General features: G+C 48.8%; 1 protein-coding gene across 5 annotated transcripts in view; it reads left to right on the forward strand.

Annotated features, from left to right (window-relative positions):
• The window catches only part of LOC115164380 (collagen type IV alpha-3-binding protein), a 41,671-nt gene that overhangs the window by 18,621 nt on the left and 9,999 nt on the right, over nt 1–13,051 (forward strand). For 3 of the 5 annotated variants that reach the window (XM_029716800.1, XM_029716799.1, XM_029716803.1), the window contains exons 4-6: nt 10,695–10,802; nt 11,825–11,963; nt 12,162–12,248. In XM_029716800.1, the coding sequence (XP_029572660.1) occupies nt 10,695–10,802; nt 11,825–11,963; nt 12,162–12,248 (334 nt within the window). The remainder of the gene's footprint in view (nt 1–10,694; nt 10,803–11,824; nt 11,964–12,161; nt 12,249–13,051) is intronic. The other 2 variants (XM_029716802.1, XM_029716801.1) reach the window with 2 other exon arrangements.

Raw genomic sequence — 13,051 nt, forward strand, 5'->3', positions numbered from 1 at the left:
AGACTTGTAGTTGGAGGGAGGGAGGGAGGGAGGGAGGGGAGGGGAGAAGACTTGTAGTTGGAGGGAGGGAGGGAGGGAGGGGAGAAGACTTGTAGTTGGAGGGAGGGAGGGGAGGGGAGAAGACTTGTAGTTGGAGGGAGGGAGGGAGGGGAGGGGAGAAGACTTGTAGTTGGAGGGAGGGAGGGAGGGGAGAAGACTTGTAGTTGGAGGGAGGGAGGGGAGGGAGAAGACTTGTAGTTGGAGGGAGGGAGGGAGGGAGGGGAGAAGACTTGTAGTTGGAGGGAGGGAGGGAGGGAGGGAGGGGAGGGGAGAAGACTTGTAATTGGAGGGAGGGGAGGGGAGAAGACTTGTAGTTGGAGGGAGGGGAGGGGAGGAGACTTGTAGTTGGAGGGAGGGAGGGGAGGGGAGAAGACTTGTAGTTGGAGGGAGGGAGGGGAGGGGAGAAGACTTGTAGTTGGAGGGAGGGAGGGGAGGGGAGAAGACTTGTAATTGGAGGGAGGGAGGGAGGGGAGAAGACTTGTAGTTGGAGGGAGGGAAGGGGAGAAGACTTGTAGTTGGAGGAGGGAAGGGGAGAAGACTTGTAGTTGGAGGGAGGGAAGGGGAGAAGACTTGTAGTTGGAGGGAGGGAGGGAAGGGAAGAAGACTTGTAGTTGGAGGGAGGGAGGGAAGGAGAGAAGACTTGTAGTTTGAGGGAGGGAGGGAAGGGGAGAAGACTTATAGTTGGAGGGAGGGAGGGAGGGGAGAAGACTTGTAGTTGGAGGGAGGGAAGGGGAGAAGACTTGTAGTTGGAGGGAGGAAAGGGGAGAAGACTTGTAGTTGGAGGGAGGGAAGGGGAGAAGACTTGTAGTTGGAGGGAGGAAAGGGGAGAAGACTTGTAGTTGGAGGGAGGGAGGGAAGGGGAGAAGACTTGTAGTTGGAGGGAGGGAGGGAAGGGGAGAAGACTTGTAGTTGGAGGGAGGGAAGGGGAGAAGACTTGTAGTTGGAGGGAGGGAGGGAAGGGGAGAAGACTTGTAGTTGGAGGGAGGGAGGGAAGGGGAGAAGACTTGTAGTTGGAGGGAGGGAGGGAAGGGGAGAAGACTTATAGTTGGAGGGAGGGAGGGAGGGGAGAAGACTTGTAGTTGGAGGGAGGGAAGGGGAGAAGACTTGTAGTTGGAGGGAGGAAAGGGGAGAAGACTTGTAGTTGGAGGGAGGGAAGGGGAGAAGACTTGTAGTTGGAGGGAGGGAAGGGGAGAAGACTTATAGTTGGAGGGAGGGAGGGAGGGAGGGGAGGGAGGGGAGAAGACTTGTAGTTGGAGGGAGGGAAGGGGAGAAGACTTGTAGTTGGAGGGAGGGAAGGGGAGAAGACTTGTAGTTGGAGGGAGGGAAGGGGAGAAGACTTGTAGTTGGAGGGAGGGAAGGGGAGAAGACTTGTAGTTGGAGGGAGGGAAGGGGAGAAGACTTGTAGTTGGAGGGAGGGAAGGGGAGAAGACTTATAGTTGGAGGGAGGGAGGGAGGGGAGAAGACTTGTAGTTGGAGGGAGGGAGGGAAGGGGAGAAGACTTGTAGTTGGAGGGAGGGAGGGAAGGGGAGAAGACTTGTAGTTGGAGGGAGGGAGGGGAGGGGAGAAGACTTGTAGTTGGAGGGAGGGAGGGGAGGGGAGAAGACTTGTAGTTGGAGGGAGGGAGGGGAGGGGAGAAGACTTGTAGTTGGAGGGAGGGAGGGAAGGGGAGAAGACTTGTAGTTGGAGGGAGGGAGGGGAGGGGAGAAGACTTGTAGTTGGAGGGAGGGGAGAAGACTTGTAGTTGGAGGGAGGGAAGGGGAGAAGACTTGTAGTTGGAGGGAGGGAAGGGGAGAAGACTTGTAGTTGGAGGGAGGGAGGGGAGGGGAGAAGACTTGTAGTTGGAGGGAGGGAGGGGAGAAGACTTGTAGTTGGAGGGAGGGAGGGGAGGGGAGAAGACTTGTAGTTGGAGGGAGGGGAGAAGACTTGTAGTTGGAGGGAGGGAGGGGAGAAGACTTGTAGTTGGAGGGAGGGAGGGGAGAAGACTTGTAGTTGGAGGGAGGGAGGGGAGGAGAGAAGACTTGTAGTTGGAGGGAGGGAGGGGAGGGGAGAAGACTTGTAGTTGGAGGGAGGGAGGGGGGTGGAGAAGACTTGTAGTTGGAGGGAGGGAGGGGAGGGGAGAAGACTTGTAGTTGGAGGGAGGGACGGGGAGGGGAGAAGACTTGTAGTTGGAGGGAGGGAGGGAGGGAGGGAGGGAGGGGAGAAGACTTGTAGTTGGAGGGAGGGAGGGAGGGGAGAAGACTTGTAGTTGGAGGGAGGGAGGGAGGGGAGGGGAGAAGACTTGTAGTTGGAGGGAGGGAGGGGAGGGGAGAAGACTTGTAGTTGGAGGGAGGGAGGGAGGGGAGAAGACTTGTAGTTGGAGGGAGGGAGGGGAGGGGAGAAGACTTGTAGTTGGAGGGAGGGGAGAAGACTTGTAGTTGGATGGAGGGGAGAAGACTTGTAGTTGGAGGGAGGGAAGGGGAGAAGACTTGTAGTTGGAGGGAGGGAAGGGGAGAAGACTTGTAGTTGGAGGGAGGGAGGGGAGGGGAGAAGACTTGTAGTTGGAGGGAGGGAGGGGAGGGGAGAAGACTTGTAGTTGGAGGGAGGGGAGGGGAGAAGACTTGTAGTTGGAGGGAGGGGAGAAGACTTGTAGTTGGAGGGAGGGAGGGGAGAAGACTTGTAGTTGGAGGGAGGGAGGGGAGGAGAGAAGACTTGTAGTTGGAGGGAGGGAGGGGAGGGGAGAAGACTTGTAGTTGGAGGGAGGGAGGGGGGTGGAGAAGACTTGTAGTTTGAGGGAGGGAGGGGAGGGGAGAAGACTTGTAGTTGGAGGGAGGGACGGGGAGGGGAGAAGACTTGTAGTTGGAGGGAGGGAGGGGAGGGGAGAAGACTTGTAGTTGGAGGGAGGGAGGGAGGGAGGGGAGGGGAGAAGACTTGTAGTTGGAGGGAGGGAGGGAGGGAGGGAGGGGAGGGGAGAAGACTTGTAGTTGGAGGGAGGGAGGGAGGGAGGGGAGAAGACTTGTAGTTGGAGGGAGGGAGGGAGGGGAGGGGAGAAGACTTGTAGTTGGAGGGAGGGAGGGAGGGAGGGGAGGGGAGAAGACTTGTAGTTGGAGGGAGGGAGGGAGGGGAGAAGACTTGTAGTTGGAGGGAGGGAGGGGAGGGGAGAAGACTTGTAGTTGGAGGGAGGGAGGGAGGGAGGGGAGAAGACTTGTAGTTGGAGGGAGGGAGGGAGGGAGGGGAGGGGAGAAGACTTGTAATTGGAGGGAGGGGAGGGAGAAGACTTGTAGTTGGAGGGAGGGGAGGGGAGGAGACTTGTAGTTGGAGGGAGGGAGGGGAGGGGAGAAGACTTGTAGTTGGAGGGAGGGAGGGGAGGGGAGAAGACTTGTAGTTGGAGGGAGGGAGGGGAGGGGAGAAGACTTGTAATTGGAGGGAGGGAGGGAGGGAGGGAGGGAGGGGAGAAGACTTGTAGTTGGAGGGAGGGAGGGGAGGGGAGAAGACTTGTAGTTGGAGGGAGGGAGGGAGGGGAGAAGACTTGTAGTTGGAGGGAGGGAGGGGAGGGGAGGAGACTTGTAGTTGGAGGGAGGGAGGGAGGGAGGGGAGGGGAGGAGACTTGTAGTTGGAGGGAGGGAGGGAGGGGAGAAGACTTGTAGTTGGAGGGAGGGAGGGGAGGGGAGAAGACTTGTAGTTGGAGGGAGGGAGGGAGGGAGGGGAGAAGACTTGTAGTTGGAGGGAGGGAGGGGAGGGAGGGGAGAAGACTTGTAATTGGAGGGAGGGGAGGGGAGAAGACTTGTAGTTGGAGGGAGGGGAGGGGAGGAGACTTGTAGTTGGAGGGAGGGAGGGGAGGGGAGAAGACTTGTAGTTGGAGGGAGGGAGGGGAGGGGAGAAGACTTGTAGTTGGAGGGAGGGAGGGGAGGGGAGAAGACTTGTAGTTGGAGGGAGGGAGGGGAGGGGAGAAGACTTGTAGTTGGAGGGAGGGAGGGGAGGGGAGAAGACTTGTAGTTGGAGGGAGGGAGGGGAGGGGAGAAGACTTGTAGTTGGAGGGAGGGAGGGAGGGGAGAAGACTTGTAGTTGGAGGGAGGGAGGGGAGGGGAGGAGACTTGTAGTTGGAGGGAGGGAGGGAGGGGAGGGGAGGAGACTTGTAGTTGGAGGGAGGGAGGGGAGGGGAGGAGACTTGTAGTTGGAGGGAGGGAGGGAGGGGAGAAGACTTGTAGTTGGAGGGAGGGAGGGGAGGGGAGGAGACTTGTAGTTGGAGGGAGGGAGGGAGGGGAGGGGAGGAGACTTGTAGTTGGAGGGAGGGAGGGAGGGGAGGGGAGAAGACTTGTAGTTGGAGGGAGGGAGGGGAGGGGAGGAGACTTGTAGTTGGAGGGAGGGAGGGAGGGGAGGGGAGGAGACTTGTAGTTGGAGGGAGGGAGGGAGGGGAGGGGAGAAGACTTGTAGTTGGAGGGAGGGAGGGAGGGGAGAAGACTTGTAGTTGGAGGGAGGGAGGGGAGGGGAGGAGACTTGTAGTTGGAGGGAGGGAGGGAGGGGAGGGGAGGAGACTTGTAGTTGGAGGGAGGGAGGGAGGGGAGGGGAGAAGACTGAGCTCCAGGTGGATGCTGCTGTTCTCACCCCGCCCTGCTAACAACCTGCTTTTGACACACACAAACACACACACTTGCTTTCGGCATAGATGAATGCTGTTCAGCGGTGCAAGCAGCAGGAAGAGAAGGATTCTCATGTCAGTGTGTGGTGTGATTGTCCTTAGACGCAGTGTGTTTCAGGGCGGTAGGAAAATGTGGCACTGGACATTTTACCGGCAGCATTTTTAATTGATCAGACATTTTGAGAAATTGACCGGGCCCATATGCATTGAATGCGTAACCTTATTAGGTTGTCCACCTACGATGCTCAGAATGACAGGAATCACGTTTAGATGATGGTCATTCATATTAACAGAACATACAAGTTGAGGATGCAGTGACGTGTGGTCCTTACCGAATTCTGATGTGCACTTTGAGAATGTTACAATAACTGTCCGTGGACTTTTCCTCAGCCAACAAGACCAATAACAAACAGCAGAATCACTCGCCAATGTAAATCTACTATTCCCCCATGGTAGAATAGTTGATTTATTCTATTGGTCAGCTTGTCAACAAAGAAATGACCTATTCCAAACAGCTTCTGGGACAGTTGTGGAATGATGGATCACAGATTCATACAACCAGTAGTCCCAGGATACATTAACTGTCTGATACAACAGATCAGAACGTTTAGCTTAAAATGTTATTTGTTAACGTTAGAAGAACTGCAATGAGCTGTGCTTCAGTAGGCTACATGCAAATGTTCGTTCCATTAATGCAGTTAACTGAAAAATATCTTGTCGAAAGCGCACCGCACCTGTGAATGGTTTCGTGTGACAGAGATGCAAATATCCATCATAGTTTTAGAAAGAGGGGAGATGTAATATGCAGCAACTAGCATGGGTTGCTAATATGACTGGGATTGTGCCTACGGGCTGATTTTTGGCTTGGCTACTTTTGAAGCAAGTTAAGACATGCCTTTTATAATATGTAGTAAAATATGTATGTAGTAAAAAGGTTTCAAACTATTTTAAGTACGTTTTCAAAATGCGTACTGCCTCCAGCTCATTGCAAATTGGCGTGTGACGCGGTGATGAAGCCCTCCCTTCCCTGTGCATTTGCTGTTTTGAGATGCTGTCTGACAGATTTTCCACTCAAAAGGCTACATTTTTTATTTAACCTTTATTTAACGAGGCAAGGCAGTTAAGAACACATTCTTATTTTCAATGACGGCCTAGGAACGGTGGGTTAACTGCCTTGTTCAGGGGCAGAACGACAGTTTTTACCTTGTCAGCTCGGGGATTCGATCTTGCAACCTTTCGGTTCCTAGTCCAACGCTCTGACCACTAGGCTACGCTGCCGCGCTGTACGGGTGTGATAAATAACATGCATAACTAGTATACTGTACACGTGCCAACTTCATTCCACTAAATAATGCAAATTAACCTAGAGACCGATAAGCATGACCAGTCAAATGTATTTCCATCAATAAATAGGCTAAAAAGCATTTTTTAAATTATTTTTTATTTTATTTATTTTTTATTTATCAACTTAAGCGTTTTTAACGCCCAAAAGCCGGCTAATGGAAAACCCTGGTGTGTTTGAACGATTCCGCTCCTCTTTCACCGATACACAATCTGGGCACTGGTCTCTCTGCTCTCGCTGCTCTCTCTCTGTCTGCTGATCAAGCAGGAGAAACCAGCGCCTCGCTCCTCTCTCTCTGTCTGCTGATCAAGCAGGAGAAACCAGCGCCTCGCTCCTCTCTCTCTGTCTGCTGATCAAGCAGGAGAAACCAGCGCCTCGCTCCTCTCTCTCTGTCTGCTGATCAAGCAGGAGAAACCAGCGCCTCGCTCCTCTCTCTCTGTCTGCTGATCAAGCAGGAGAAACCAGCGCCTCGCTCCTCTCTCCCTGTCTGCTGATCAAGCAGGAGAAACCAGCGCCTCGCTCCTCTCTCCCTGTCTGCTGATCAAGCAGGAGAAACCAGCGACTCGCTCCTCTTTTTAGTCCGCTGCTCCTCAGGAACAACGGGTCTTTGAGCCTTCCCTCCTCCCTCTCCTATTCCTTTGTTCCTGCTCCATGAGGTGAGCTGCTGCTGCTTTTCTCATCTTCATCTCTTCCTCCTCTTCCTCTGTGCCACAGTGAGACCTGTCTGCAGGGCACTGTCTGGGAATACTGGATTACATCCTGGGAATAGCAGGAAGAGGGGGAGCGTTGTGGGAATAGCAGGACTCGGGTGGAGTGGGAGTGTTGTGGGAATAGCAGGACTCGGGTGGAGTGGGAGTGTTGTGGGAAGGTGCAGCAGGCAGAGGCCATGATGAGGCCGGCCGGCCGGGAGGACTACTGCAGCAGAAGAGTCCTGTTCTGCTTTGGCTGCTGGAATGGCAGAATGGTGGGCTTGCCTTTAGCACGATGGATAGCATGCTGCCAGCAAATCAATCAATAACTTCAATGGAGCTTTGTCAGCATGATGGCTGCTTCAGATCCAAAACGGTCTCCTCCCTTCTTCACATGCACTTACTGTTTGTGATGTTAGCATGCTAGCGCGCTAGCCACAGCTACTAGCTTGTATGATTCACCAGGACTGACTGTAAATTGGTGTTGGCATGCTATGCTAGCCTGCTGCATGCTACTCCTCATTATCAAGCACGTTGTCTCATTGGTCCCTGTGTGTATAGTCATCGTGTAAAGGGGGAGGGCTGTGGTTGATGTAAAACTAGTATTGAAACTGAATGGGTTTATTGTTGAGAGAAGGCCTTCTTATGTCTGTGCTTTTTGTCATTTTTGTAGAGCTGTATAAGGCTAATTGTAAATATCATAGATAAATGTGGATAAGGGAATACTGAATGCCTAGCTCCTAGCGTTTGTTTTACACAGGGTTTTTGTCTCAGTAGAAGTTAGTTTGTAAGTGAATTTTAATGCTGTATAAAACTATAATACACCATAATGTAACCAATGTTCCAGTGGTATGGACATGTCTGTCATCTTTCTGTTACTATCTGACCTTTCTATGGATTATACCTGTAACGTGCTACTACTTCCTGGACCAAACTCGGGCATAGTGGAATAGGACATAAAGGACAAATGGAGATTAGTGCTTTTGAATAGTTAGGCCTATTGTTTACTCTCATTCAGTCATGGTACGCCATTTCACTCCGATCAAAGGACATCCTCATAAGATTGATGGACTTCTCTGTGAACATGGTGATGTGCATTCCACAGGAGGCTGCTGAGGGGAGGACGGCTCATAGTAATGTCTGGAACGGCCTCCAACACCTGTAGACCAACTTCCTGAGTTTGATATTTTTTTCCCCCCTTCTGTTATGTAGCCGTTGCTTTGTCTGGCAAAAGCAACTGACTCCTCACTGTTTATCATGTGGGTCTGCACGTCAGCCAGGCTACATGTTGCTCCCCTGTCTGTCACCTTCCTGTAGATTCCATCAGATGAATGTGTCCGCTGCTGTTACATGCTCTTGTGACACCTGCTGGTAATGAGTGAGAGGCCAACCAGTAGCCAGAAGGTTGCTGGTTCAAGTCCAGGGCCAAGAAATGCAAACAAGCGGAAGATGAAGTTGCAAGCGGAAGGCTGCTGCTTTCAGATCCCATGTACTGCAGGTTACCATCTCCTGTCGTTGTGCCCTTGAGCAAGGCAATTAACCCCTAAAATAGCTAATGGGGTGTTCTACTCTGGCTGACTGACCTTGTGCTTTTCACAAACAAACAAGGGGTTGGGAGCAGAGCAGAAGAGGACTTAACATCACAGCAGAGAGGAATTAAGTGCTGTTGAAGGAAAGTGCCATTATTCTGCTCCTCACTCCACCGAGCTGAACTGTGCTCTAGTCTCCAGTCAGGACAGGTGTTAACATGTTGCATTCTGACTGTTGATTAGTGTAACGGATCGACTGGTTGGTGACCGTTGAAAGTGGTACAAACAGGAAAAACTTGAGGTGTGTGTCATATCTTCCTCGTCAAGGCATACAATGCACCTGGAAAAGCCTCCTATAGGCCTCCAAACCAGGGTTTCCATTAGCCGGTAAATGTAAGAGAATAAATATGAAAAGCCTATTTTTTTAATTTTTTTTTTTAAAGTACAATTTTTCCCGGCCAAATTGTCTGGAAGATAAGATATCCTTTGCAACTGAAATATCAGTCAATGTGCTCCAACTAACTTCAAAGACAAATATACTTCATAGGCTAATAAATCCTCAAGCTGCTTGGAAATTAGTGTAGTGTTTTTCTATTTTTCCTCACGTAGAAGACTTGAGGTTGTCATAAGGGGCTTCAGCTGTGTTTACCCGACACGGCAACTTTGGCAAAGATTGTGTTGATTAGGCCTATCCCCATTTCCAGTGTGCCCGCCGAGAGGGGCTTCTTTCTCCAAAACAGATGGCCTCCAGATTGTGCCGCCTTGAGCACAAAGTAAGGAGGCTGATGCTCATCGCAAGCTTCTCCAAGGAGTTGGACAGTTTTGACTTCCCACCAGCAGCTGCTCACTCTGCCGCAAACGCAAGTAAATTAGAGGCAAGTTGTCTTTGTCAGACCCGGTCCTAGCAATTCTGCTGCCGCCCTAGGCAAGATCAACATATGCAGCCCGTGTCATGTATAGTATAAAGATTTGGAATGGATTGATCAACTAGAGTAGAGTAATGTGTACCATGCTTAATTGGTTGATTTCAGTTGAGCTTATTCAGTGTCAATTGGAAACGAAACATCGTTGCCAACTATTTACATTGGAGAGTTTGTGTTGCAATCACTAGGCAGCCAACTGCCTATAGCAGGAATTAGAGTTGTTATCAATAAGCCACGTAGCTCACACATGACACGATTCACGACCCCCAACATAGTTCAAATTACAATAAACATAACATTTAACATCGTCCAGTAGAACTGTAAAAAGAGTGAGATCTAATTTGATTATATTTCATAAATGCATGGCGTGGGTGTCGTTTCACAGGGAGCATTGTAAAATAAGCTTTCTTTCAATGAACCAGCCTTAACAAATGTTCTTTACATATCGAATTTGCGTGTCCAACATCAGTTTAATAATTTCTTCATTTTGTGGCCTGCTAGAGTGTCCTCTTTCCACAGCTGTAGTGCTGAATCACAGCTGGAGAGGGGCGGGGCTGACCCGGTCATGGGTAGAAGGGATTCCAGCTTTTGTCAAATTAACATACCAAAAGTTGATTTAAAAAAAAAAATAAATAAACACTTAAAACATTTTTTTTTGCCATTTTAGCTAACCCTAACCCTTTTCCTAACCTTAACCTAATTCTCCTAACCTTCCACGTTAATTCTCCTAACCTGCTGCGTATGTTCTCCAAACCTGCTACGAAAAGTAAAATCTGCCGTTAATTTGACAAGCTGTATCCCTTCTAGCCGTGACCTGCCTGCTGGCCCTGGTGTTCGTAGACAGCGGTGTTTGATTTATTAGACCTAATTTAAAATGTTCATGCCTAGGCTAAATTAAACTAGAGCGGCCTAGTTTTTAAAACCGCTGTGTTTTATTTATTAATAAAAACATTCAAACAAATAGCCCATAGGACACGTCGTTTGCAAATATTATATTTTGACATTGTTTTATTACTGTTTAGGCGAGTTGTTCTTCTTGGCTAAATGTTTTTTAAATTATATTTATGATTTATAGCAGGGATGAAGACACAACAGGAAATGTTTTGGTCTTCACTAAAATCAGTCATGTTGGTAGAAGAACATCATTCTAACTTTCCAGGCTAATTTCTATTCTGTTAAAATGAATTACAATAATCTAAATGTGATTTTGAGCACCGTAGGTGGACGCCCTAATGCGTTACACACCCAATGAATGCATATGGATGTCTGGTCAATTTCTGAACTGTCCGGTAAATGAAAATCTTGCCGGTCACGTTGTCCGGCGCCTAATTTTCCTAAAGGAAACCCTGCTCCAAACCTATTGGGTCACATGGGTTAGGCATAGTGTTCCTGTTCCCCCTTCTTTCATATAGGCCTATTTGTCTCTGTACACATACTGTTTCTCTGGGTTTGATTTACTCCCCTCTATGTCTGTTTCTTTGGGTGGGGGTATGATGTTTCTCATTACTATGCAGACTGATCTGAGGTATTATCCTATCCCTCCCTCCCTTTCTCCAGGTGGAGTCGGGGTATGGCTCAGAGTCCAGTCTGAGGCGTCATGGTTCCATGCTGTCTCTCACGTCCGCTGCCAGTGGCATCTCCGCCACCTCCACCTCCTCCTTCAAGGTAAACTACCACCCAAACACGGTTGTTTTGAAATTACAGCCCCTGGAACCATCTAGGCCAGTGCTTCTTAATCCTGGTCCTGGGGACCCAAAGGGGGGCACATTTTACTTTTTGCGCAGGATCAGGTGTATAGTGCTAGGGGGGAAAGCTAAAATGTACACCCCTTTGGGTCCCCTGGGCCCAGTTTGTCAAAACGTTTAATCAGATCAGAATGATCCGGATTCTGTAATCCTCTTTTTTTGCTATCCCGGATCAGATCGATCTAGCTATTTAAAAAAAAAAAAAAAAAAAATGTTTAAGCAAGTTTATCATAAAAAATAAACAGATAAAATCATTCTGATCCAGATACCTCAAGATCACGTTTTTTTTTTTGTCCTGCGCTTTGAATACGCCCACACCTTGCAATCTACTGGACAGGTTGTGGTAGGACTTCTACACTGTCATAGGGAAACAGAGACAAGTAAACTACATGAATAAAACTACCTTAATTACAAATAGTACAGCCTGCACTTATAAGTAAGTGGATGCATTCATTTGACACTTCTCAATATAACAACTGATCACATGCCTATACTGCCGTCAATTGAACATAATGAACCTTTTGGTTTTTAAATTGTAAGAACGTTTTTTTAAACCTCACCTTAGTTAGATTTTTTGGTTGTAGAGCCTTTGACCTTTCTGAATCCACCCTTCCAGTGGGATCAAGATCATCCATATTTTTGGCATCTAAACTATCCTAATCACTACCCGACATTTAATCTGGATTTAAAAGTAAAATTGGATTACTGAATCCCTTTCCGGAGGATCCGAATCTCCATTTTTCAGTTTAGAAAAACGCAGTTCTAACATTTAATCTGATACAATTGCCGAAATCCGATCAGACAATTTTTGAAGAACTGGGACCAGGATTAGGAAACCCTGATGTAGACGGCCCTCCCATTCATTCCCAATGCATGATCGTTTAATTATTTTCACATTTAACGGTGAACCCCTGTGTTTGTTTGTGTGTGGTGTTGGACCAGAAGGGCCACAGCCTGAGGGAGAAGCTGGCAGAGATGGAGACATTCAGAGACATCCTGTGCAGACAGGTGGACACACTACAGAAGTACTTTGACGGCTGCGCAGACGGCGTCTCCAAGGACGAGTTCCAGAGAGACAGAGGTACAAATGGATTTGACAAATACCTGCTAAATAATCATTTTAATGTTCCATTTGGACTCTTGTACTTGAACTGGCCATTAAAACTGCCTCTGTCACATAGATGCATTTGCTCTGTATTTCTATGGTGTAAATACCACACCTGACTAGGAGGTTACCCAGGAGCTAGATCAATGATGGACTCTTCTTTGTCGTTTCCAGTAGTGGAGGAGGATGAAGATGACTTTCCCACAAGCGCGCGTACCAATGGTGACTGCCTTCACAACAACAACGGCAGCAAAGAGAAGCGTGAGTAACAGTGTAGATTTAAGCAATAAGGCCCATGGGGGGGTGGTACAGTGCATTTGGAAAGTATTCAGACGCCTTCACTTTTTCCACATTTTGTTACGTTACAGCCTTATTCTAAAATTGATAAATTGTTTCCCTTATCAATCTACACACAATACCCCATAATGACATCACAATACCCCATAATGACATCACAATACCCCATAATGACATCACAATACCCCATAATGACCAAGTGGAAAAACAGGTTTTTAGACATTTTTGCATATTTATTAAAAATGAAAAACAGATACTTTATTTACACAAAATGGAGCTCCAGTGCATCCTATTTCCATTGATCATCCTTGCGATGTTTCTACAACTTGATTGGAGTCCAACTGTGGTAAATTCAATTGATTGGACATGATTTGGAAAGGGGCACACCTGTCTATTTAAGGTCCCACCTTTATGGTCGAGTGACCAGACGGAAGCTACTCCTCAGTAAAAGGCACATGACAGCCCGCTTGGAGTTTTCTAAAAGGCACCTAAAGGACTCTCAGACCATGAGAAACAAGATTCTCTGGTCTGATGAAACCAAGATTGGCCTGAATGCCAAGTGTCACGTCTGGAGGAAACCTGGCATCATCCTTACGGTGAAGCATGGTGGTGGCAGCATCATGCTGTGGGAATGTATTTCAGCGGCAGGGACTGGGAGACTCGTCAGGATAGAGGGAAAGATGAACAGAGCAAAGTACAGAGAGATCCTTGATGAAAACCTGCTCCAGAGCACTCAGAACCTCAAACAGTGGCAATGGTTCACCTTC

The sequence above is a fragment of the Salmo trutta genome, chromosome 27 (assembly GCF_901001165.1).
Source record: "Salmo trutta chromosome 27, fSalTru1.1, whole genome shotgun sequence".
Classification (NCBI taxonomy): Eukaryota; Metazoa; Chordata; class Actinopteri; order Salmoniformes; family Salmonidae; genus Salmo; species Salmo trutta.